Source organism: Labeo rohita, chromosome 18, assembly GCF_022985175.1.
Source record: "Labeo rohita strain BAU-BD-2019 chromosome 18, IGBB_LRoh.1.0, whole genome shotgun sequence".
Lineage (NCBI taxonomy): Eukaryota > Metazoa > Chordata > Actinopteri > Cypriniformes > Cyprinidae > Labeo > Labeo rohita.
The window spans coordinates 9461576-9488406 of record NC_066886.1 but is presented as its reverse complement, the minus strand read 5'-3'; the positions used below and the strand labels follow the sequence as shown (position 1 = coordinate 9488406).

Genomic DNA, 26831 nt, shown 5'->3' with positions numbered 1-26831 from the left:
TTAAATTATACATAGAATAGAATAGAATATTATGCCTGGGCTGGAGGAATTTTAATGCACAATAACATACAGCACAATGCAAAACAAAACATATTATTAAAAAAAAAAAATTGAATCTAATACATACTATATATCATAATGTCGTCTTATAATTAAGCAAATGTAATCGCTTGCGTTTCCACACAAGCATGCTAACGATATACTGTAGTCTCGCGTAAGACAAACAAGCGATGGCAATGAATCTCCTTGAAGGTCTGTGTTAAGATGATGGTTTAAACCGTAGAAGTGTGTGAGGTTTGTCAGGGGAGGGTGAGAGGGATGGCGAGAGGCGGAACAAACCGGTGTGTGTGCCCGGATACACGCTGAAACGGCTCGCCCGCACTGCAGATTAACTCTTCAGACGCCGGGGATGCTCAACACCAAAGCACAAGTCCCAGCATCCGCGTCCTTTGTTTTTTGGGGGGGGGATCAGTTGGTCGTTGTGAGGACATTCCTCCTGATGTTGATGATTTGAGCATAGGATTCAGACTCTGCGTGTTCCTCAGTATAATCGAGTGATCTGACAGGTATGTGACATCATGAAGACGAGAGTCAATGCAAGCCAGTCCTCTGTCTCTCTATCACTCATGCAGTATATAGTATCATATATTTGATCATATCTGTGTCTTAAGCCGCTATGTGTCATCCTAGCCAGATGATCCAGTGATGGACGGCTCCTCGACTGAGCGTAAGTGATGTGCACCGCATGACCTTTATTGCTCCTAAACATTCACTGTCAGAATGTCAATATGTCGGGCAGTGTCTTTACAGTATCGTCGATAAAGCTACATTATATCTGAGGGTGTTTTACGTTAAAAGATACTCCTGCATGCTGTTGCATTAAGTTTTCATGACACATGTCTTAATCACTATTAACTTGTTTGAGAGTTTTATCAAACCTGCTGAGAAAGAAGTTTTCAGTCTTCCTTCTAGTGTCTCTCTGAGGATCTGTATTGTCCATAACTAGGCCAAAGTGACAAATACAAGTTTAAACTGTGCCTGGCAAGAATAAATTATTATTTGGAAAATATCTTGTATTTAAACATACCATATTCAGCACCAGTTGTAATAATTTAAAAGCGAAATATTAAAAAACACTTAATGGTCAACCACAAATATATCTAGTATATTGTTAACAGAGTGCAATATCTACAATATGAATGATACTCAACCAGTTAGGTGCATAATAACAGAATTTGAAAACTTATTTGAACTTTGTACTAACTCAGATGGAGTGAGGGTACTGGTGGATTCATCCAATGAAATATGATATTACCTTTAACCCTGCATTTAATACAAACAATTATTTATGTTACAGGTTGAATATATATTAAATTGTAATTATATACACTACCAGTCAAAAGTTTTTGAACAGGAAGATTTTAATGTTTTTAAAGAAGCCTCTTTTGCTCACCAAGCCTGTATTTATTTTATTCAAAGTAGAGCAAAAACAGTAAAACTTCTATTTGAATATCTTTTAAAATATAATTTATTCCTGTGATTTCAAAGCTGATTTTTTTGCATAATTACTCCAGTCACATGATCCTTCAGAAATCATTCTAATATTCTGATTTGCTGCTCAAAAACATTTATTATTATTATTATTATTATGATGATGGTGAAAACAGCTGAGTATAATTTTTCTTTGATGAATAGAAAGATCAGAAGAACAACATTTGTCTGAAATAGAAATCTTTTGTAACATTATACATGTCTTTATTATCACTTTTGATCAATTTAAAGTATCCATGCTAAATAAAAGTATTAATTTGATATAATTTCTTCCCTCTATTTATCATAGAATCCTGAAAAAATGTACTCAACTGTTTTAAATATTGATAATAATAATAATAATAATAATAATAATAAATGTTTCTTGAACAGCAAATGGGGTACAGGGGTAATGATGCTAAATATTCAGCTTTGACCACAGGAATAAATTACATTTTAAAATATATTCAAATAGACAAAAGTTATTTTAAATAGTAAAAATATTTCAACATTTTTCTGTTTTTACTGTGCTTTGGATCAAATAAATGCAGGCTTGGTGAGCAGAAGAGACTTCTTTAAAAAACATTAAAAATCTTACTGTTCAAAAACTTTTGACTGGTAGTGTATTTATTATTATTATTATTATTATTATTATTATGTATTTTTTTTAAATCAGCTTATTTAGCTGTTTGATTGTCTTTTGCATTTATTTATTTATTAAATATATTAATAAAAGCCTATATTAATATTATTATTTATTTGCATAAATAAAACCAAGTCAGGCACAAAAACACCAACTTTTGTCAGAACAATCCATTACCTTCTAATAATGAATTGTTTACATTTTTAGGTGAACATAAAACATCTATAGCGCTTTCAGTGCTTTCAGTTGAAAAACTGATTTGCTTCAACCCAACAATAAAGTTAACTTACAAATGTAGGGTTCCTGCCATTTTTGTTGTCCATTCCATTTGTTAGAAAGCTGCTCCCTATTGATTTCTCGAGCTCAAAGCGAGATATATTGATTTTCAAAATGTACGACAGCTATTTTCTTGTCTATGTTTTTTATACTGTGGGCAAAGACGCTCTGCAGCATATCAAGCGTCCATCTGTAGTTCAGAAACATGCAGTTAAACTTTCCAATGAGTTAAAGAAAAACAGCGTATCTGGAGTGTCTTGAACGATTAAGCCTTTAGTAGGATGTCATCGTGTCTTTTTGTCCTTGTCACTAGTGCACACTCTCAAAGGACTCTGCAGATAGGCACACTTCACTGGTTACTGAATTAAAGGAACATGCACTTTGAGTCTGAACGTGCACAAATGCATTTGCAGTTTTTCTTGATAATCTGTATCTGTAAACTCTCTTGTTCATTTACAGGTTTTTGCAGAAGTGGAACAGATATGATGAGAAATTCATCCCAGCTGTCAATATAAGCAACAAATCAACTACCTCTGACAAGATCAGCCATCAATAACCCATCAACCCAGGCTGACCACAAATCTTCCTTTGTGACTTAGAAGATCCACTTTCATCCTTCAAGTCAACACCTCTTACATATAACTCATTATATTGTTGCAGGGAAAAGCCCTCAGCCAATCCAGTGGCTGACGGGTTGGGAGAAGGAGGAGGAGCTTCAAATCCCATCAGGAGTGTTGTGAGGTTAGTGGCGAGCGGGCTGCTGGTGCCGAATGCAGAACATCTTTGAGCAGAACTTGGACATGGCCACGGCTCTGCTTGCGGGTGAGAAGCTGAAGGAGTTGATCCTGCCGGGTTCCACGCAGGATGAGAAGGGCGGCGCGCTGGCGGGTCTTATGGTGCAACTTAAACTAGAGTTGCCCTTCGACCGGGTCGTCACCATAGGAACTGTCATCATCCCTATACTGCTGGTCACATTAGTTTTCACAAGGAACTTTGCAGGTTAGTGGCATTACACAGCAGTCCATTATCTGGACAAATGAACACCTTATAGTTTGCAGCGAGAAAGAGTTTTGAAAGCATTCATTTTCAATAAGAGGTGGTGATTTTTGAGGAATCGCAGAGGTCAGCTCTATGCCAGTATATGCCAATAAGCAGCGATATGTTGAAAGCAGCTAAAAATCTGAACATATTATTTAGTCACATGACTTTCTGATGCACATCAAGGGATTTACTTGGTACATGTATTTCCATTAGTTTTTGTGCTTCTTACCAATTAAAAAATATATATTTACCTCAAATGAGCATAGAAAAGGATTATAGTTAATAATAATAATAAATATATTAAAGCTAAACATAAAGCTAATACTAAAACAAAAAAAAAATTAAATAATTGCGATTAATCGTATCCAAAATAAAAGTTTTTGTTTATATAACGTGTGAGTGCTGTGTATATTTATTATGTATATATAAAGACACACACATATAGTATATGTTTAAAAAAATATTTACATATGTATATATTTTAGGGCTGCAAAACAGTTAATCGCATTCAAAATAAAATTTTATGTTTGCATACTATATGTGTGTGTACTGTGTATATTTATTATGAATATATAAATACACACACTTATATGTATAAATATTCAAAAAATATTTGTATGTTTATATATTTATATTTGTATATAATTTATATTATATATAAATATAAATATTTTATATATAAATCTAACAGATTTTTCCTTAATAAATAATATACATGTTTCCTTACATTATACATGTATGTGTGTATTTACATATACATAATAAATATACACAGTACACATACATATAGTTTAGATCATAGATCACGATTAATCGTTTTGCAGCCCTAATACATTTATATTCATATAATTTAGATTATACATAAATATATTATTTATATATATATATATATACACACACACACATACATGCATGTGTGTGTATCTGTATATACATAATAAATATGCACAGTACAGTAAAATTTATTTTGGATGCGATTAATCGTTGCCCAACACTATTAAATAAATACTGAAATAAATTATAAAAATATGTAAAATTTAAAGAAAAACGTTTTTTCTATTTCAGCTAGTTGCCAACTAAAAAAAATAAATAAATACTGAAATAAATTATAAAAATATGTAAAATAAAAATGCTTTTGTGTTTCAGCTAGTTGTCAAGTCAATAGTTCTCATTTTCATTTAGTTTAACTTCATACTAACATGGTACTATAATAACTAAAACTAGAACTAAAATAAAAATGGATAAAACGATATAGAGAAAATGACAAAAAACGTACAACACGCAAGTTGATAAAACTTAAAATTAAAATGAAAACAGAAAATGTAAAAATAAAAACAAATCTCACTTATACTAAAATAACATTGGTGCACATTCACGTTTTTATTCTGTTTTCAATTTAGTATTTTTATGCTAAATTCTAACATTTCTTTTTAAAAATGTGTAGATGTAAACATTTTAAGAGCACCCTTTTTTTTAACATATGAAAAACTGATGATATTGCATAAAATGTTAAATCGGAAATATTATGCAACATGAATGACACTGGAAACAGAGTTTCAGATTTTAATTTGATTAAGTTAAGCCACTATTAACCGCTCTGTGGGAATTTCTATATTCCTGCTGTCCTCTGCTATCCAGCAAAGGAGTGGTTAAATGTTTTTCGCTAGAGAGATTGAGGGGTGATTAAGTAGGAAAAGAGAGAGAGAGATAAAGAGAGGTTGTGGTGGTAGGAGGGGGTTTACTCTAAACGCTGAGTCAGTCTTACTGCATAGCAGCACCAACTGGCTGTGACTGAACATTGAGAACCCTGCTGGGCACAAACATGCAGTATAGCTTAAATCTGAACAACTGTTGGAGAAACACTAACATTTATGCTTAGGAAGGTTGTTGTTGGAGTCCCTGTGAGACTGCAGCTAAATTGCCTTTCCGTATCATTTGGAAGGCTACATTGCAGTATTTGTATTTTGTAATAGGAATACTTGTTATATATCAGGAATGAGGATTAGTGTTGGCTGAGGCAGTTTAGCATAAATTGCAAGGATTTGAATCAGTCTGAAACTTTCTGAAAGAAAAATTAAAGCCTAAAAATTGTATTCCCATCTAGACACCCCAAATATAACATGCATGTATTTGCTTTATTAAACTAGAGCTTATGACCATATTACCTTTCTTAACATTATTGATTCTGTGCAGGAGTGTAATCCTCTAACAGCCAGAATAAGGTGGAGGCATCTATAGGAGTTACAACAGCTGTGAAAGAAATACCTTTATATTTGTCCAACTGGCACAGACAAATGTAGCATTTGTTTTATCACTGATTCATCATTATTGGCCTGTGCTGCCATATAGTATGCATTAAACCCATTCCAACCTGATGACAGCTCGTTACTAGAAACAAATCCCTGCTGGGTACAGTAATTGCCAGATTTTCCTGGATAGAGACAGTTGTAATATCCAATGTTAATTTTTACACAGTTTTAAGTGCCCCTATTATGCCATTTCGAATATTGCCTTCCATTCATGGTGTAATGTAGCTGTATGTAAATACAAACGATCTGCGAAGTTGTAAAGCCGAAAGTGCACAATAAATAAAGTTATTGTCTCCCAAAAGAAAGAATCCACTCTGAACAGCCTGAACGAGTCATCAGTAATTCGAATCCCACTTTCATGACGGCTACACCTCACGGTGTAACACATTTGCATAAGGCCCATCTATCTTCTACTTGACCCGCCCACAAATACTGATGATAAACAAACTGTATGATAAATAATAATATTAAAAATAATTTTTTCTATATAAAGCGTTCAAAATACAGAATTATGACAATGTCCATATTGTTCCTGACATGCGCTGTATGTGGTAGACCGATCACAACAGGCTGGGCCATCTGACCAGTCAGAGCAGAGTACACTCACGGAAAGGTGGGGTTTAGAGAGACTGAGTCTTTGAACTGCTTCGAACGAATCCCTGGAAAATGAGGTGATATTAAATGCACTTGTTTAAAAGCATTGTTTAACCTTGCATGCATGTAAAGCTATTGTAGGAGACTCCCAAAACAATATTAGGAACCTAAATAGGGGCACTTTAAATTTAGTCATTATTGCATCATTTTATATTCATTAAATTGACTCATATTTTGACTGAAATGCACCGTCGACAAACCGTTGTAACATTGTAACTGATGAAATTAAAATCTCTCTCGTTAACATCAAGAACAATAACTATAACTACACAAAGTGTCAATGTTATTTTAGTATTATTAATTTACTATATATATATTTTTTTTATTTTGAGATAGCTTTTATTTTTAGATTTTCAGCTTTCATTTTCATTTAAATTAAATTTTTAGTCATTTTGTAATTTTTTTTTTTTTTATCAGTTCTTAAAATTTTATTTCAGTTCAGTTTTAAGTTTTATTTATAGTAATTACAATAGTGTTAGTTCTTCCACTTGAATTCTGGTTGTCAACGTTTTATTGTTCATCATCTGGAAAAAACAGCTCTGAAAGTGATTCCAACGTGTCAATATCGTTATAGCTGTGGTGCAGGGTTGCCAGGTTTTCACAGCAAAAACCGCCATAGTGCTACTCAAAACTAGCCCAAGTTTTGGTGGGGGTCTCCTGGTAAAAATCGCACTCTAATGGATCAAATATGTTTTTTTTAAATTCGAATTTTAGGGGATAAATATCACATTATTGGGGTCGTTAAAACCCGTGGACATGAAAAACAACCCGCGGCAACAGTGTTAAAGTAGCCCAATTCCACGGGCCTCCTCTTACATGACTTTCCCCCATTCATTCTCAATTACCCCCCACCAAACTCACTGCACTCTTTAAGGAGTCCGTTAAAACTCAGTAGGTTCAGGGGAGGTGAGAAGGACACAGAATTCCATTGTAACTTTACCTGGTGGTGGGCTGTTGGCTTTCTTTAGAAAGCGAGTGAAAAACAAGTTTTTTTCTCATCCAATATTTTAAGGAGCACTGCCTCCCTTGCAATGCCCCTGGTATGAACACTAGTGGTATCTAAATGATTGCTATTCAAAAATCCTAAATATTTTGTGAAGTGGGATTTTCATGATTTTCCTTCTCTTTTAGAGGAATCTATATATTGCTACACCCCACACAACTTCACTCGTGACCAGGCGCTGTATGCCAGAGGCTACTGCTGGACAGAGCTGCGGGATGCAGTGCCTGGCGTCGACCCTCAGCTTCGACCTTCTCTGTTCGAGCACAAGTTTCTGCCCTACGCTCTGCTGGCCTTTGCAGGCATCATGTACATACCTGCCCTGGGATGGGAGTTCCTGGCCTCCACACGGCTCACTTCTGAGCTCAACTTCCTCCTTCAGGAAATCGACAACTGCTACCACAGGGCAGCCGAGGGCAGAGCGCCCAAGATCGAGAAGCAGATCCAGTCCAAGGGGCCGGGGATTACAGAACGTGAGCGACGGGAGATCATCGAGAATGCAGAGAAAGAGAAGAGCCCTGAGCAGAACCTGTTTGAGAAGTATCTCGAGCGCCGAGGGCAGAGTAACTTTCTAGCTAAGCTGTACCTAGCACGACATTTAGCCATCATCTGCCTCAGCTCAATACCAATAACGTACCTTAGCACCTACTACGCCCGTCAAAGGCAGAACGAGTTCACTTGCGCACTTGGCGAGCCGCCGGACACTAGCAGCATCCCTGAACTGCGGCTGAATGTTAACTGCAAGCTGCCAGCCGTGCAGCTCCAGCGCATTATGGCCGCAGTGGACATCGCTTTGCTGTGTACTATGAACCTCATTATCCTTGTGAACTTGCTGCATTTGTTTGTGGTGCGCAAGTCCAATTTCGTCTTCGACAAGCTGCACAAAGTTGGCATTAAAACACGCCGGCGCTGGCAGAAGTCGCAGTTTTGCGACATTAATATTCTGGCCATGTTCTGTAATGAGAACAGAGACCACATTAAGTCTCTCAACAGACTGGACTTTATCACCAACGAGAGTGACCTCATGTATGATAATGTGGTGCGCCAGCTGCTGGCAGCGTTGGCTCAATCCAACCACGACGCCACTCCGACTGTGAGAGACTCTGGGATCCAGACTGTTGACCCAAGTATGGACCCTTCAGTGCTCGGTGTAGGAGAATTAGGAGGAGAGCCCTCAGTGATCAAAAGACCCCGCAAGAAGATGAAGTGGATTCCCACATCTAACCCTCTGCCGCAGCCTTTTAAGGTAAGACGTTCACAGGCTTTCAAAAGTATTCACACCCCTTAATTTTTTTTCACTTTTTGTTATTATTATTATTATTATTTTTATTTTCTTTATTTAGCCAGGAGATCACATTGAGACAGTACTATTTCTTCTTCCAGTGAGACCTGGTCAGTGTTACCAATGTGACCTTGTTATGTTGCTGCCTTACGTTAAACTGTTTTACCTACTAATTACTTTTTTCCACATCAGTCTACACTCTGTGCACCATAATGACAAAGCAAAAACAGAATTGTAACAACTTCATAAATTTATTAAAAATGAAAAAACTTGAATACATACATTGCATAAGTATTCATACCCTTAACTCAGTACTTAACTGAATCACCTTTACAGCCATAATGCCATTCTTCACCTCACCTCTGCACTTCTCAAGCTCTGTCAGGTTGGATGGGGGCTGGCAGACATTTTCAGGTTTGTTTGATTGGGTTAAAGTCCAAGCTCTGATTGGGCCACTCAAGGACTTTTACATAGTTGTCTATAAGCCACTCTTGCTGTGTGCTTAGAGTCATTGACCTGTTGGATGGTGAACCTTCTGCCCAGTCTGAGGTTCTGAATGCTCTGGACTGGGTTTTCATTAAGGCTATATCTATATTTTGGTGCATTGAACTTTTCTTCTAATCTGACGAGTCCCTCAGTACCTTCCACTGAAAAACAGCCCCACAGCATGTGGCTGCTACCACCACACTTTACTTTTGGGATGGTGCTCTGCAGGTGATGAGCAGTGCCTGGTTTATTTCAAACATGATGCTTGAAATTGAGGGGGTTTTAGGTGGGTTTTTTCTGAACTCTTCCCCACATGTGTAGCTCGATGCAATCCTATCTCTGAGATCTACAGGCAGTTTTTTTTACCTCAGGGCTTGCTCAGATATGCATTTTCAGCTGTTAGATCTTTTATTAAGACATGTATGCCTCTCTAAAATCATACCCATTCAATTGAATTTGCCACAACTTAACTTCAATCGAAGTGTAGTAACGTATAAGCAATGTGAATGCTCCTGAGCTAAATTTCAACTGTCCAGATAAGGGTATTAATACTTATGCAATGGAATCATTTAGGTTTTTCATTTTTAATACATTTCCAACGATGTTAAAAACCTGTTTTTTTGCTTTGCTGTTATAGTGTATGAAGTGTAGATTGATGCTGGGAAAGAAAAAAATTAAAGCAGTTTAACTTAACAAAATGTGCAAAAAATGAAGAGGTATGAATACTTTTGCAAGGCACTGTAGTTGATGAATAACATGATAGAAGGCTATTTGTGAAACAGACTTCATATTTCTTTATTTTTATACAGGAACCCTTGACTCTAACCAGACTGGAAAACAGCATAAAGGCAGAGAAACCTAAACCAGTCCGAAGAAAGAATGTAGCAGATAGCATTATTGCTCCACTTCTGGACACCAAGAGCACACAGCATCCTCCAATGAACAAAGGTAGTAAAGGAAGAGTAAAACCTGGTTTAGGTTAGTATAGCGAAATGTCATTAAATCCTTTATTGATTGTGTTTCTAATTTTATTTTTCAGCTGCAGAAGCAAATAATATAGAGAAGAAACAAACTCTTAACCTCTCGCTGGATGTTCATCCTTACATGCTAACCATCCAGAAAGCGAAAACAGAATCGGTCAATCCTGAGCCACCGCCTGTCGAGCACTCTCTCAGTAATGTGTATATTGAGGGTCCACATACAGTTGTCCATGTCTCGTCTTCTCATACTGGTAGGCTTGGATTGTCTCTAGGAAAGCACAATATATTGGTACAATATGTATTTTTGTAGGCCAATCTGTGAGTTAGCATCAACCTGGTTCCCTTGTTAAAAACTTTCTTCAATTTTTTATACAAAATGCATGTTATAGTTTATTTAGTACTAACCTGAAGTTAGTAGCTGAATTTATAAAAATGATCCAGTTCAAAAGTTTACATCCCCTTGATTCTTAATACTGTGTTCTTACCTGAATGATTCACAGCTGTGTTTTTTTGTTTAGTGATAGTTGTTCATGAGTCCCTTGTTTGTCCTGAACAGTTAAACTTCCCACTGTTCTTCAGAAAAATCCTTTAGGTCCCACAAATTGTTTGGTTTTCCAGCATTTTTGTGTATTTGAACCCTTTTCAACAATGACTGTATGATTTTGAGATCCATCTTTTCACACTGAAGACAACTGAGGGACTCAACTATTACAGAAGGTTCAAACACTCACTGATGTTCTAGAAGGAAACACGATGCATTAAGCTGGGGGGTGAAAACTTTTTGAATTTGAAGATCGGGGTAAATTTAATTTATTTTGTCATTTTGAAACATGTAACATGTAATCTGTAGCCTCTAAAGGGCAGTAATAAATGAAAAATGTTAATAATTTAAAATAAGAAAAAAGTACAAATTTTTATCCTGTTCAAAAGTTTTCACCCCCCCCCCTTTTTTATGTGAAATATCTTAGTCAGGTTGCAGACATTTCATGAATACCTTAAAGAATCATACCAACTTGTGGAAAATGGACATCCGATGTCCTCTTTATGAATTTTGAAGTAAAATGCAACCACCAGAAGTAAAAAATCAAAGTTCGGCTACAGTATAAATGAACTACACCTGATTGCATGACTTCAACGTCTCCAGTGTTACTCAGCTTCCTACAACTCTTTTACAAGTTGGAAAGTTTAAATTAGAATAGTTTGCAAGAGCGCAAGTATAAACATAATGAGGCTGTAAAAGAAGACTAGTGAGTAGATGAGTTTTCCTGTTTGGTGTGATGAATTCTGGATGTCTCACACTTTTAAACGTCTCAGACATTTAGTCTGTGTAGTCCCATTTAGCCACTTATTAGACTTCTTGCTATTTTCAGGACACATAAAAGCTTAAAAATAATCATGAGGCAGTATTACTGGTGTATTTTATACCATTGAATAAAACATAAAAATATACTGAGCTTGTCTTAAAGAGATAATTCACCCAAAAATGAAAGTTCTGTCATTAATTCCTCACCCTCATGTCATTCCAAACTTGTAAGAACACAAATTAAGATATTTTTGATGAAATCCGAGAGCTGCATAGACAGCAACACAACTACCATGTTCAAGCCTTTTTTTTAACAATTTCTTCTCTTCCAGCTTTATAAAATTGAGGTTGAACCACTGATGTCATATGGACAATTTTAACAATGTCCTTACTACATTTCTGGGTCTTGAATGTGGTGGTTGCATTGCTGTCTATGCAGGGTCAGAAAGCTCTTGGATTTCATCAAAAATACCTTCATTTGTGTTCTGAAGATGAACAGAGGTCTATGCATTTGGAACAACATGAGTGTGAGTAATTAATGACAGAATTTTTTGATCTTTGGTTGAACTATCCCTTTAAAATGTTGTGATGCATAAATTGACAGTATATATTGGTTTATATTTGCATTCCTGATAATTCTCTATCACCTTTTTGTCCCCTTAGAGAAGAAAGAGTCTCCTCCACTGTCCACCACCACTGCCTTCTCCACAGCCACCCTCTCCACCACGTCATATATGAATGGTGGAACGACCAGCATGCCTCCTCCAGACTCCCCGAAGGTCAAAGATCCTCTCAGCCAGGGGCCGGAGCCTGAGAGCCAGCCCGGGCCTTTTAGTCGAAACCCCTCACACCCGCTGCTGAGCATCCATCACACCTTGTATGAGGAAGAGGAGGAGCAAAACAGACGGGACAGGCTAGCCAGACCGGGCGAGCTGATTGCTGCTGGAGAGTGTTGAAGGAAAATGCAGATACACACCTGCACACAGACACACAAATGCAAAAGCACTTAGAATATGAACTGAAGCACAAAGGAATATGCCGGGTTTTAGAGTTATGTTAATGGTTTTACCATTATGAGTGGAGCTCAGATTATTTCATTTTCAGAGATGAAGATTATGGGACATCGGGACAGCCGATGTTTTGCATATTTTATACTCTTAAAGGTGCACTCGATTATTTTTGTTTATGTTAAACTGGTGTATTATTAAACACTTAATTTCTTTGTGCAAAAATAAGTGCACCATCTCCCAGCCTTACATCCACATATTCGGACATGTGTAGTTTGAGGGAAAATAAAATCACCCAAGACCTTGGTGCTCACCATATGGGTTAATAAGTTCCCTACGACATTCCAAATGAAGGCAAGGCACATTTGAATTTTTGCACAAAGCACCATTTGTTCCTGTATCGTCAATGTCTACACGGTTTCATGTTGTTTTTCGCAATCAGTGTCTCATGTAGATGTCTTGAGGTATCCAACGCAATACATGTACTCTTAAAATATGCAACCTCATGTCTTATTGTCGCAATAATATGCACATTTGGAATGTATATACAGAGCTGTACAAAACAAAATCTAATATGAACGATTTTAGGCTTTCTTTTTTTAAAAAAGACTGTCACGTGGCGTGTTCATCCACACACCTCTGGTGCACTTATTTAATAAGACTCACTCTGGGTCTTTGGGTCAGTTGCTCAAAGACATTCAACTCTGGATAGTCAGAAGAAAAATGTGGATCCTTATACCAGCTTTTTTGAACAGACAGAGTTGCGACGGAAAGATTTCAGCTTCTTCTGCTGGACATTTTCAAAAGAGGATTCATGCTTTTGATACCTAGATCACCGTGAATCACCGTTTGTGTAAGTGTCATTCCACCTTTGTAAATCCTAGATCAAACCTTTGATACTCCCTTATGCATTTTGTGGTGACGTATAACAAATGCCCTGCCAAAATACACTTTTATGATTGTGGTACGCACAATTAGAATCCAAAAGCACCACCAGGCATGAGATATTAGAGATAGCTGCTGCAGCTCTGTTTTTTCTAGCACATATCATGCATCCAAGTGCAATATTTTGATAATGATTATGTAATACAGGGAACACAGATCATGAGTGACAAAACCATTAGAGGGGAAGGAACGACACCTGATTTTCCAGGCTTAAATTTTCATGTGAATATAATTTGATGGAGTTACGGGTGCTAATCTCAAACTTGAAAATCTTAATGGCATTCGGTCTTTGAGCCAACACGTTAAAATGGGGTTAGACAAGGTATGTATAAAAAACCCATTCATGGCCATGTTACCTTATTTATTTTGTTCTTGCGTTTAGGGGAAACGTCGTTTCATAGTGCCATTTCATTTTTGTTGTCTCAAATTATTGACAGATGTTTGTGTTTAATATATGTATATTTATGGAACTGCAGCATTTCAACCAAGTATCCTGCTTAGAGAAATAAATTAGTCTATGCTAAAAAGAGAAAATGTTAGATTATCACATAGGTTGTATACTGCATGTTCAATTGTTACTCATGTTACATAATTTACGTGAGAAAAAAACAGCTAGTCTGTCTTGCTCAGCCCTTTATACTTTTTAGCCTCTCTCTAATGTTTCTTTAATGAGATATTTCTGTTATAGGTGAACTTCAGAAAGAGGTGTATAAAGTTCACAATGCTGTAAGATGCTGTAAGCAATTTTTAATATCATGCATAAAATGCTTACTACCTCACAGAAACACTGAAAGCAGTATGATGAGAAATCCCACTTGTCTGTAACAGTTCCACATAAGCTTTGTTGACAGAATTCAGAGAAGGGGCCCACGCTTTTTAGCTAATTAGAAACACCTTATCGCTGTGAATCTTTTTTTTTTTTTTTTTTGCTGACTAGGTCATCACCAGGTTGGTGAATTGTAGTTACTGTAATAAACATTTTGTTTTAAAATTTTGTCTTCAGTAGCTGTAATATCTGAATGACAAAGATACATTGCACTTAACAAATTAATTTTAATTGATCAATGTAATCTAACTTAAACATGAGATGACATACTTAAGTTTACATCAAAAAAGAAATGTTTCAGAAAGCACAAACGTGAGTCAAAGTAAAGTTACAAAAAAAAGTATAAAAGTATTTTTTGTTAAAAAATTACATGTAGCCAGAGCTGGGTAGATTACTTACAAATTGTAATCTGTTACCAAATTACATGAGAAAAATTTTAGTTATTAACGTAATCCATTACGTTTTAGGTAATATAATCACATAACTTTTAGATTAATCATTTATCACATTGATTTAAAAAGGATAATTTTGTACCATATCGACATCAAAATACAAAGAGTAAGAAAAAATATTTAATTTGTTGTTATTAATAACATGAAGTGCATTAAACATTATATTACATCAAGGTTTGTGAAGGAACTGCCTGGAGTTTATGAGTTTAATGAACAGTTAATAATTAATTAAATTAAAAAAATTTTTTTTTAAATCAATCAAAATAAAAAACATACAAAAAATAAATTGTTTTATTTGTTTACTTGCATGTCATGTGACCATAACCAATGCGAAAGAACCAATGAACATGCATATACACTTTAAAAAACAATTTGTTGAGTCAACTTAAAATTTTAAGTTCAGTCAACTCAAAAAATGTTTATTCAACTTGAAATGTTAAATTATACTAAGTGACAACTTAGATATTTGAGTTGAGTCAACTTAAAAGTTTAAGTTCAGTCAACTCAAAAAAATGTTTATTCAACTTGAAATGTTAAATTATACTAAGTGACAACTTAGATATTTGAATTGAATCAACTTAAAATTTTAAGGCAGCTGGGTTACCCATCTGTTAAGTTTAGCAAACACAAATATCTAAGTTGTTACTTAGTACAACTTAACATTTCAAGTCGAATGAACTTATTTTAGTTGACTGAACTTAAAATTTTAAGGCAGCAGGGTGACAAATTATTTTAAGCTGACTCAACAAATTGTTTTTTATTTTTTTACAGTGTATGATACTTAATTAATGACATATTTATTGAGTATTTCAAGTAAATATATTAGGTGAAAGAGGATCAGATGACAAAAAAGTTTGTGAATTTGTGCATTTTAATGTGTTTGAAAAACAAAAACCTTCCAAAGATGTAGAAATATATGATTAAATAACCTACAGAGTGATAATTCAAATCAATGTGTTGATCAGTTGTTGATGCAATGTTCTTAAACTGAAATGATTTTTGTAAATCAATGGTCAAATGCTGTGTCGCCACCTGACTAATAACTGATCTTTCTGAATGTATATAAGCTTTAGGCTATTTTAGAAAGGAAAACATAAAAGATTAAAAAAGGAATAAGGTTGAATCAAAAAATTATGAATAAATAATATGTAATCCATGAAAAAGTAACTGTCCTCTGATTATGAGTATTTTAAAATGTAATCTAATCCAATTACAGGCACTTAATTTGTGGAATCTGATTATATGTAATCAATTATACCCAGCTCTGCATGTATACATATTAAACTTTAAAAATATACAGTTCACATTAAAATAGTTTCTTTTAAAACATAGTTTCACAGGATAACATTTAAATGATACTTTCTTAATCGCGGAAGTAAGCCTATGGGCGAGACTTCCGGTTCATTAGCGTTGTAGGGAAATAAAGATAAGAATAACAACGTGCACTAAACAGTAAAACTGTTTGCACTACAAACACTGTTTTCGAAATAAAGATAAAACAGTAAAATAATGATTAGACACACCAATTTGCAATATCAAGCAGCAAAAACAGCTGTTTGTACAGCTAAAAATAGCTGGACGCGGATGAGACCAGAAGACTGACCTATAAAATTTACGAACTGCCGTGCCCGCTCTTACGGCAAAAAAGGTAGATAAACCCGTTTATCAATCTGTAAACACCTCAGTCTCTATTATCCTATATACTACATTACCCAGAAACCATTGCGATAGCGGGCGGCGCTACAGAGTCACTTCTTGCGAGCAGCTGACTGTAGCTGTAACTTTAATCATTTCATTTTTACCGAGGCTAGCAGCCAAACTAAAGTCAAGGTGGTAGATTTAGCATTCTTTCAGTCTTTCTATAATAAAGTGGAATATTATTATCGTCACGGCACGTCAAATAAATAACTTAGTGTTGGTCAGTTGTTTAAAGTTTTTAAAGGGGCTTAGCTTATATTAGCATAGCATCAGCTAACAGCTGCGTGTATGTGTGCGCAGTTAGCCTGTAGCCGAACTACCTTGTAAAGAATCATCCTTCACTACAACAACTGACAGTCCGATCCAGTCTGGTCCGATCCGATTCGTTACTTCCGTGGGAAGTGTGGACAAGCTGTCTGCCAAGTCAAATGTAAGAGTTATTTTTATATTTGCTGCTTTTTCGAAAGTGGTGGCTGAGATTGCAGCTAGTCCATCAGATTTTGCGGTTTAGTTTTGCCTTTTGACAGTCGTAACTTGAATTTAAAATATGCACGAGGTCAATGGCTGTTCTGTTAAATTCAGCTGTTTACAAATCCATTTCAAAAGGTGGTAACGGTAAGGTGTGTGAATTGAGTTTGGTGTGCTAACCAGGTGGTCCGATGACAGCAGGTTGCCACCTTTAATGTCTGACTTCTGTAGGATTAGATCTGTTACATGGTCAACATAAAAACGCTTTGTTGTGCAACTTGAATTATAGTTATCAGATCTAAACCTTCAGCAAAACCCAAACTAATCCTGTTGTGCTGGAATCACTTTAGTTTGAAAAGTAGACGTGGTATAGTTGCACAAGGCAAGATGGCAGGCTGATAATCAAGTCTGATGACTCACTTTACTCGACCAACCCAACCACACAGTCAACCATAGTCAGAAAAGTTAGAAATCCTTTAATTAAAGAGTGTCTGGTTTAGTGCTGAAGCATATACTTCCAACAAGCCAGAACACAGCCTTCTAAAACGGTTCAAATCTGTTATCATTTTGTGGAGTCTTATTATGTGGGTTAATTTTGCTTTTGACTCATCTTTTATTTTAGGTTGAGGTTTTACTGAACGGGGGACAATGGAACAGGACAACAACTCAGAGGTATAGACCTAAGAACTTGTATGTTTTGTTTTGTCTTATTTGGCAGGATGAGAAATTCACTAGATTTGATTCAAGCCATGAACACGTGCCGCCAAACTGAAATGGCATCTGCAGTTCAGTGTTTCAGTTTCCTTCTGGTTTAATGTAAATATAGTCTCTTTATTGCCTTCTTGTGGGTGCTGGAAATATCGGGTAATCGTCTTTTGTTTGTTTAGGTGGGCATTTCCCACGAAGAAGAAAGTTTTTTGTTTTACCAAAGCTCAAGATATCATTCCCTTAAAACAAAATGGCAGTTCCTAGAAGTGTACCGCTTGTTTGCACCTGTCTGAAGGTGTTCATACAAAGAAATATGTTGATTATAATGCATCTTTTTTGTTTTTAGGATGACTCAGTTGGCCAAGCAGAAGATGACACACAACCTCCATTTCCTCTTGGACTCTGTGAGTAATTTCTGATTTAAAATTTACAAAATAATAGATCTGAATCCCAAGTTTCTTTGTTTTTTTTAAGAAATGATGCTGTGTACTCTATAAAATTAATCTAATTGACAGATGTCATTGTTTTTATTGTTTTATTAATTAATTGTTTTATTAATGGAATTTGTTATTTGAGTGTAGTTTATTGTAAGATTTCACTTGATCATTCTTAGATTTGTTTTTTTTTCTAGTATTATTGCTGTCTACTGGCATTTAATTTTTAATGCAGGAGGGTTGTAAAGCTTAGTTAGGTTAAAGTTCAGTTAATTTTGAAGTCAATTTATTTTAGTTTCTATTTTCCCACTTACACTACCAGTCGAAAGTTTTTAAACCGTAAGATTTTTAATGTTTTTTAAAGCCTGCATTCGTTAGATCCAAAATACAGCAAAAGCAGTAATATTGTAAAATATTTTACTATTTAATATAACTGCTTTATATTTTAATATATTTTAAAATGGAATTTATTTCTGTGATCAAAGCTGAATTGTTAGTATAATTACTTCAGTCTTTAGTGTTACGTGATCCTTCAGAAATAATTTTCATATTCTTATTTGCTGTTCAAGAAACATTTATTATTATTATTATTATCAATATTTAAAATAGTTGATGCTTTTTCTTTGATGAATAAAAAGATCAGCATTAAGTAACATTATACACTGTACCATTCAAAAATATTTTTGGGGGGAAAGAAAGTATAGAAATTAATACTTTTATTTAGCAAGGATGTACTCAGCAGTTTCAACAATAATAATATTAATAACAAATGTTTTAGAGCAGCAAATCAGAATATTAGAATGATTTTTGAAGGATCATGTGACTGGAGTAATGGTGCTAAAAATTCAGCTTTGAAATCACAGGAATAAATTGCGTTTTTAAATATATTTAAATAGAAAACAGTTATTTTAAATAGTTAAAATATTTCACATTTTTACTGTTTTTGCTGTACTTTGGATCAAATAAATGCAGCCTTTGTGAGCAGAAGAGAATTCTTTAAGAAAACATTAAAAATCTTACTTTTCAAAAACCTTTGACTGGTAGTGTATGTTTTTCGTTTTTCTCTCCAATATATCTCAACAGTTTTTAACAGTGCACATTTAATTGCTAAACTAACTAGTTTAGTTAATCTAAGTTAGAAAATGAAGCTAATTTCAAGTTTTCAACTTTTTCCGAATGCCACTACAAAAGTTCAAACCATATATTTTCTAAAGCTCATCCTTTCTTAAGTTTGTCAGTACTGCTTGAAAAGCAGATCACATGACTGATCTTTCCATTGCTGTCTAGTTTACATACAACGTTTTCTTTTGATTATGAGCTCATGTGGAAAGTAGACTATTTACATAGTTTTGTTTACAACTCATTTTCCATTTCCGTTTCTGATTTGTAGTGCTGAAACTAGTTCTGTAAAAATATTTTCTGGTAGCGATGCCTCGTCTGTGGCCATGTGTATATATAATAATAAGTGTTCTTGCTCCACCTCCTATGTTCTTGGGATCCATAAAACGTGTTGTGATCTTGGTATTAAAATGTTTTTCTATTTAGCGGACTCTGAGGCAGTGGAAGTGTTGTGGCAAGTGCGAACCCAGCGCCGGCAGACGGAACCAGATCTGCCGGACACTGTAACACGTCTCACCACACCTGATGGAAGTATTGTGTACCTGGTTGGCACTGCCCACTTCAGCGACAGCAGCAAGAAGGATGTTGCGACTGTAAGCATTGGCTTTCTCTTTTTATGGACTAACATCAGTTCTACTGATTAACCAAGTCGTTTGTGCGTTTCAGACGATCCGAGCGGTCCAGCCAGATGTGGTGGTGGTGGAGCTATGCCAGTACAGAGTATCCATGCTTAAGATGGATGAGAAAACGCTGCTAAAAGAGGCTAAAGACATTAACTTGGAAAAGGTCCAGCAGGCCATTAAACAGGTCAGCCATGAAACCCAAGACTGTGCTGACATGGTTATTATATTGTCAAACACATTCTACCATATTCATTTATCGACATGTTACCAGTCTAACCTCATTTCTACTCCCTGTTTTGTTTTTTCTCATTTCTCATGTCAGAATGGAGTGATGTCTGGCCTCATGCAGATATTGCTGCTCAAAGTCTCGGCTCACATTACTGAACAGCTGGGCATGGCCCCCGGAGGAGAGTTTAGAGAAGCCTTTAAGGAGGTCAGTGTGAATGCACATGCTCTCGCTCATGTTCCTGACATGCACTGTAACTCATGCACTCGTTTCTGACTCCCAGCAGATGTCACCAATTATCAAAGAATAATAAATGCACATAGTCACGAAACCTGAAACATGAAACCTGTGGACACCGCCGTGCATGTCACAGCAAAGACTGGTCTGCTTAAATAAAACACGCATTTCCTTTTGTTTTACCCAACGCAGGCAGGAAAAGTGCCCTTCTGTAAATTTCATCTTGGGGATCGGCCCATTCCAGTAACCTTTAAGCGTGCAATAGCTGCTCTCAGCCTGTGGCAGAAGGCTCGTCTGGCCTGGGGTCTGTGCTTCCTCTCTGACCCCATCAGGTACAAGTTTACACCAGTTTGTCTTTATATGCACATTGATCACTCCTTGACAAGGCTTTAGAATCTTCATGTGGTGTCTTAAAAACAAGATAGGAAAAACACCAAGACATGACAGCCAAAGATGCCAGTCTGTATGCGTACAATTTAAAAAAAAAAAAGGCTGTGCAAAATGGATTGTTGTGTGCTGGAAGCAATAAGCTTATGTTCAATTATATGTTCAATTATATATACATCTTGTGCCACAGTTATGTCTTTAATTTATTTGAGGGCTTTTATCAACAAAAATTGATATATAATTATTTATGTAATTCAGTTATCATTTAAAATCAATAAAAAAAATATTTTAAAAAATGTAATTGATTGACAGCCTTTATATTTTTATTGTTAGTATTATTTAATCTGCATAAAGGCAGTGCAGTAAATTCTACCACGGTGTATAAATGCATCTCAAATTAATTTATGTATTACAGTTCTTTAAATTGTTTGTAATAAAGCCTTACACTAATGATAATAAGTTATGTTTTTTTCCCGTATTACATTAATGAGAATTGGAACGGTGAGGTTTCATGCTTAAATTAAGCATGAAATTACAACAAGCTTAATGAAGGCTTTACTTAGGACCATTATTTTAATGACAATTAATAGCTGTTCTTAAAAGGGTAGTTCAGACAAAAATGAAAATTCTGTCATTAATTACTCACCCTCATGTTATTCCAAACCCATAAGACCTTTGTTCATCTCTAGAACATAAATTAAGATATTTTTGATGAAATCCGAGAGCTTTCTGACCCTGCATAGACAACAATGCAACTGAAATATTCCCAAGAAACTGATGAATGAAGTTGTTGTTGTTTATTCTTTTTGCACACAAAAAGTAGCTCATAGGTTCATAATATTATGGTTGAACCACTGATGTCACATGGACATTTTTAATGATGTTTCTAATACCTTTCTGGGCCTGGAAACGTTTTAGTGGTCAGAAAGATCTCGGCTTTCATCAAAAACATCTTAATTTGTGTTCCAAAGATGAATGAAGGTCTTATGGGTTTGGAACCATATGAGGGTGAGGTAATTAATGACAGAATTTTCATTTTTGGGTGAACTATCCCTTTAAATTAATGATCCTAAATATTGGCGTCATTCTTTTTGTGGATGAAATATGGCCTGGACATGTTCTTGTTTGGTTGAAATTGACGTGAATCTGATTTTGATATGCATTTTTGTTCCTATCAGCAAGGAGGATGTAGAGAAGTGTAAACAAAAGGATCTTCTGGAGCAGACCATGTCAGAAATGATCGGCGAGTTTCCAGCCCTCCACCGCACTATTGTTGCAGAACGAGACATCTACCTCACACACACACTTAGACAGGCAGCGCGCTGTGTGGAGGCGCCTCCTAATGCTGAGAGTGAGTACTGCATGCTGCAGTCTTTTCAACTGATCTGCTGTGAAGCAATAGCTGTGCTAATTTGATTTACTGGCATTTAAAATTTAAAAACACATATTCTGATATGCTCAGTGTTTTTGTTAAGGGGGTAGTTCACCTAAAAATGAAAATTTTGTCATTTAGTCACCCTCATGTCATTCCAAACCTGTATGACTTACTTTCTTGGAACAAACAAAAGGTATTTTTCACGAATGTTGGTAACCAAACAGTTTCAGTTCCCATTGACTTCCATTGTATTTTTGTCTATGTTTGGTTACCAACGTATCTTCTTTTAAAGGATTAGTTCACTTCCAGAATAAAAATGTACTTACTCCAGTGTCATCCAAGATGTTCATGTCAACATTTCAGGATTTTTCTCCATATAGTGAACTTCAGTGGGAGCCAACAGATTGAAGGTCCAAATTGCAGTTTCGGTACAGCTTCAGATGGCTCTACATGATCCCAGCTGAGGAATAAGGGTCTTATCTAGTGAAACGATCTGTCATTTTCTTCAAAAAATAAAAATGTATATACTTTTTAGCCACAAATGCTCGTCTTGCACTAGCTCGACCTCACGCATTATGTGGTCATGTTGGAAAGGTCACGCGTGACACAGGCAGAGTACCAACTCAGTGTTCACAAAGTGAACGTGCAAAGAAAGTCAAACGAGGAGAAAATTAGATGGAGTTTTTTTGAACCGGAGTACACAGACAAAGAATTAACCACGCGTGACCTTTCCGACGTGATTATGTAATGTGTGAAGTGGTAGATGTGCATCACAGAGCTAGTGCAAGATGAGCATTTGTGGTTAAAGAGTGTGTGTGTGTGTGTGTGTGTGTATATATATATATATATATATATATATATAGATAGATAGATAGATAGATAGATAGATAGATAGATAGATATATAGATAGATAGATATATATATAGATATATGTATAGATATATATAGATATGTATAGATATATATATGTATAGATATATATATATATATAGATATATATATATATAGATATATATATATATATATATATAGAGAGAGAGAGAGAGAGAGAGAGAGAGATAGATAGATATAGATATAGTTTTTTAGAAATACCGTAAATGCCTTGAACCGGATAAAACTGAGTTCATCAGAGCTAGACAAGATGAGCGTTTGAGGTTAAAAGGTATATAAATTGTCAATTTAATGTTCAAATTGAAAATGACAGATCGTTTTGCTAGATAAGACACTTCTTCCTCGGCTGACATTGTTTAGAGCCCTTTGAAGCTGCATTTAAACTACACTTTGGAAGTTCAAACTTGGGGGCACCATTGAAGTCCACTATATGGAGAAAAATTTGGGAATGTTTTCCTCAAAAAACATAATTTCTTATCAACTGAAGAAAGAAAGAAAGAAAGACATGAACGTCTTGGATGACAAGGGGGTGAGTAAATTATCTGTAAATTCTTGTTCTGGAAGTGAACTTCTCCTTTAACTAAAATTTGGAGTCATGTTTCTTGTTGTTACATGAAACCTCTTGTTCATACGCTCTCTTGGTTTTTTTGTTTTCCTCAGAAGTGCCTGCTGTGGTGGTTGGAGTGGTTGGGATGGGTCATGTTCCTGGTATTGAGAGGAACTGGGACAAAGAGCTCAATATTCATGAGATCATGAGGTACATACTGACACAGTTGCATAAACTTTGGAATCTATAGTACAGTAAAACATGACAATCTTTGTTTTTCTTTTAGTGTGGCTCCACCGTCTCGCTTTGGCTGGGTAGTACGCCACGTGTTGAAGGGAGCCATGTGGGGGCTTCTGGGTTACGCCTGCTTCCGTGCCAGCAAGGGTGTGGGGAGGGCGTTACTCTCCTTACCGACAGTCCAATCGTTGCTTGAAAATATACGAACGCCTTCCGTTTGACCCGGCACAGACATTTCAGCAGTGAGATCAGGATGTCACACTGAGCACCAATAGCCTTAACTACAGGATGGTGGTTGGGTAAACATCTTCTCATCCCATATGAAATAAACAATGGGGTGGAAGCTTTTGACTAGCTCTCTACCTCCTCAACCCTCTGTCCATCTGCTCTGTGGATGCAGAGTTGTACTGCCAAAGAAATCGGACCGTGCTTTCTTTCCCTTTTCCTCATTCTTAAAGTATGACCGACTAAGAAATTAGCTGCAGCGGGACTTCCCATGTTATCATTCAACTCGAACTGAAGTTTTATTCTGTTAGTTGGCTCCTGCAAATGGTTGATGCATTTTCTTTCCCAGCTGGTGGTGTTCAGAAATCCAGTATTGTTATTCCCTGTAAGTCAACATTTTAATCAAGACCCACCGTAATGTGTAGATCACTAAGAGACACCTTTTTAATAATGGTATTCAGTGTCCCAGAATTAATTTTTAAAGTCTTGCGCAATAGGACCATTTGTGAAGAAAAGCATTACTCAGATTTTATTGAAAGGAAATTGACTTGATGATAAATACATGCAATGCACATTGGGAAAATGATCATGACCAAAGTATTGTTTGAATTTGTATGTTTCTGACAAAAGGCTTAAATGAGTGAAACCGAAACAACCGTGCACAGTGTTTAAGAGTTTCAAGTCACATCCAGTAATGTTCACTCTTAGTGGGGAAGCACGGTTGCTTGGTTTTTCTGGTCAACATAAACTTTGCCCATGCTAGCTATCAAGTGCCTCCTACCACATGACCTGGAAAGGGCTAAAAGGAACAGAGACTGGTCTAGGTGTTTTGCTCTCGCTCCATATGGTCATAATAAATGGGTACTACTAAATCTGGACTCCTCTGTTTCACTCACACAGTTTCATAATTGGTTCATGCTAATGGAAAGTCTCTAGAGATTAGTGAATTATGCAATTAATTAGACAAGCTGCATGGTGTTTATGCAATATTTTGTAGTAGGATGAGAATCACTTTTTTTTTTTTTTTTTTCTCCAAGAAAAACAGTTTCCAAATGTAAGTATTTTAATTTATGTCTTTCGCTTGTTCATAGAAGATGAGTTGCCTAATGTTTGATTTCACTAAATTGGAAACAAACCTAATGCAGGCAGAATGAAATGTGAACTTTTCTATATTTATTCATTAACTTGATCACATGAGACCACCAAAATGACTTGAAACTGCAAGTGTAGAAAAACCAAATGCCAAGAAACCAAGAGTAAGTGAAGTAACAGTGACAGAAGAGCCATCTAGCATGGGCCATCAGGCTACAGTTTAGAAATCATGCTTTATATGGATGGGTGGAGTAAAGGTGGGAGTGTTTCTGTTGTTTGTGTGCTTAAAGCCTTATACTACTGGAACTGCTGCTTCACATCTTTGTTTTTCCATGTAGCTTTTTACAACTGTGTCTTATAGGGTAATTGAAAATCAATTTTTTTAATGTGGTCTAAGTCACATTTGAAGCACATAACACTTGAGTGTGGTGGGGAATGCTAATGCCTTGGTGTTTTTTAAATGTTTAGTGAATGGAAATTGCCCTTGTTTTGAACTACAGTGGGGATCAAATAAAAATGCATGCATGCCATGTGCATTTAAAGGTCTGCTGGAGAAGGAAATGTCTGTATGGATATATCTGCATGATTTATTGTGTAGATATCTTGTTGGGATTATTTAATTGGGGTTTTTACAACATATTGTAATGATTTTAAAGATACATTAGCATTCTGAGATATTTGTCAGTGCCATGGTGCTTAATGAGTATTTCTCTTTGTATAGCAGTCCCAGCATTTAATTTTTATCATACATATGGTGCAAGGTGGTTGCAAAATAATTAAACAGGTTGACTAACTATTGATTTAATACAATGTATTAAAAAAAAATCTACTGATCTAATGACCCAGTAGTGTAGTTCTCCTATACTCTTACATTTGTTTTGAATGTCAGTCTTCCTGAAAACTAAAACTCTTGTCTTCCTGTCAATTTTATGCAGTTTTACTTCTTGATCATCTAGATCTGCTGCACTTGTTGGGTGAAAATGACAAAGGTATATTTGATGCATTTGTACATCCTTCAGCTTTACTCCTCCAGTTTCATTTTTTGGTAACCATTGTTAACTGTGGAAAAGGGGAATAAATGGTCCCACTTCTTTTGTTAGTGCTATCATTTTTTGTCCTCCTTTTACAAGAAGCCAAATAGTTAATGCTCAAAATATCTCATACATCTTAAAATCTTAAACAATTTTTCAATATTTGTCTATCTTCCACTCCTTTAAAGCCTTTAAAGTTTGTACAGTAAGTACTTTATGTAATTATATAATGTTTTACATCTGTCTAGCTATATATATAAATATATATATATATATATTACAAATTGTAGTCAGTTGACAACTACAGAAAAAAACTGAAAAATAAAACTGAAAACTAGTTCGTAATGTAATCCAATGTAATTTCATTTTTGATATCTGACATAAAAAGCAAAGAGAAAGAAATTATAATCCACTTTGTGATATCAAAATCCATTAAACATTAGGGTTACCCAGTTTAGGCTTAATGTAAGAATTGTAGTGGGTTTATTAGTTTGTAAAAAACCACCTGACCACTTTTTAGATTACTTTTTGTCTAATTTGCATTATACTTACCATTAAAGGTACCATATTGGCTTAAAAAGCAAAGAGAAATACATTATAATCCATTTTTTATTTTAACACTCATTAAAGTTCATTAAACATTATATTACATTACACAGGGGGTTACCCAGTTTAGGCTTAATGTAAGAATTGTAGTGGATTTGTGAGTTGATAAAAAGCCACCTGACTACTTTTTAGATTACTTTTTGTCTAACTTGTTTTATACTTACAATTAAAGATAGCATATTGACATAAAAA

General features: G+C 35.5%; 2 protein-coding genes across 4 annotated transcripts; both read left to right on the top strand.

Annotated features, from left to right (window-relative positions):
* The first annotated feature begins 242 nt into the window (after positions 1-242).
* panx2 (pannexin 2) lies at positions 243-14934 on the top strand. Of its 3 annotated transcripts, none has more exons than XM_051135906.1 (7): positions 243-566; positions 695-727; positions 2909-3448; positions 7585-8699; positions 10031-10169; positions 10261-10452; positions 12168-14934. In XM_051135906.1, the coding sequence occupies exons 3-7, from the start codon at positions 3220-3222 to the stop codon at positions 12458-12460; spliced, it is 1968 nt and encodes a 655-aa protein (XP_050991863.1). In that variant the 5' UTR covers positions 243-566; positions 695-727; positions 2909-3219; the 3' UTR covers positions 12461-14934. The 3 variants fall into 3 exon arrangements, with proteins under 3 accessions (XP_050991863.1, XP_050991861.1, XP_050991862.1); XM_051135904.1 differs by having other exon boundaries at positions 691-727; XM_051135905.1 differs by having other exon boundaries at positions 672-727.
* Positions 14935-16475: 1541 nt separating this feature from the next.
* On the top strand, positions 16476-24782 carry trabd (TraB domain containing). Its single transcript, XM_051135228.1, has 10 exons — positions 16476-16862; positions 17523-17572; positions 17955-18012; positions 19588-19754; positions 19828-19968; positions 20107-20217; positions 20440-20579; positions 21813-21985; positions 23562-23658; positions 23735-24782. The coding sequence occupies exons 2-10, from the start codon at positions 17549-17551 to the stop codon at positions 23904-23906; spliced, it is 1083 nt and encodes a 360-aa protein (XP_050991185.1). The 5' UTR covers positions 16476-16862; positions 17523-17548; the 3' UTR covers positions 23907-24782.
* The last annotated feature ends 2049 nt before the right edge of the window (positions 24783-26831 follow it).

Bases quoted from the DNA above. Each gene is read 5' to 3' on its own strand.
- panx2 (XM_051135906.1), top strand. From the start codon at position 3,220: ATGCAGAACATCTTTGAGCAGAACTTGGACATGGCCACGGCTCTGCTT. The intron at 8,700-10,030 runs GTAAGACGTTCA...ATTTTTATACAG, and splicing joins CTCTGCCGCAGCCTTTTAAG to GAACCCTTGACTCTAACCAG. The intron at 10,453-12,167 runs GTAGGCTTGGAT...TTGTCCCCTTAG, and splicing joins TGTCTCGTCTTCTCATACTG to AGAAGAAAGAGTCTCCTCCA.
- trabd (XM_051135228.1), top strand. From the start codon at position 17,549: ATGGAACAGGACAACAACTCAGAG. The intron at 21,986-23,561 runs GTGAGTACTGCA...TGTTTTCCTCAG, and splicing joins GGCGCCTCCTAATGCTGAGA to AAGTGCCTGCTGTGGTGGTT. The intron at 23,659-23,734 runs GTACATACTGAC...TTTTTCTTTTAG, and splicing joins AATATTCATGAGATCATGAG to TGTGGCTCCACCGTCTCGCT.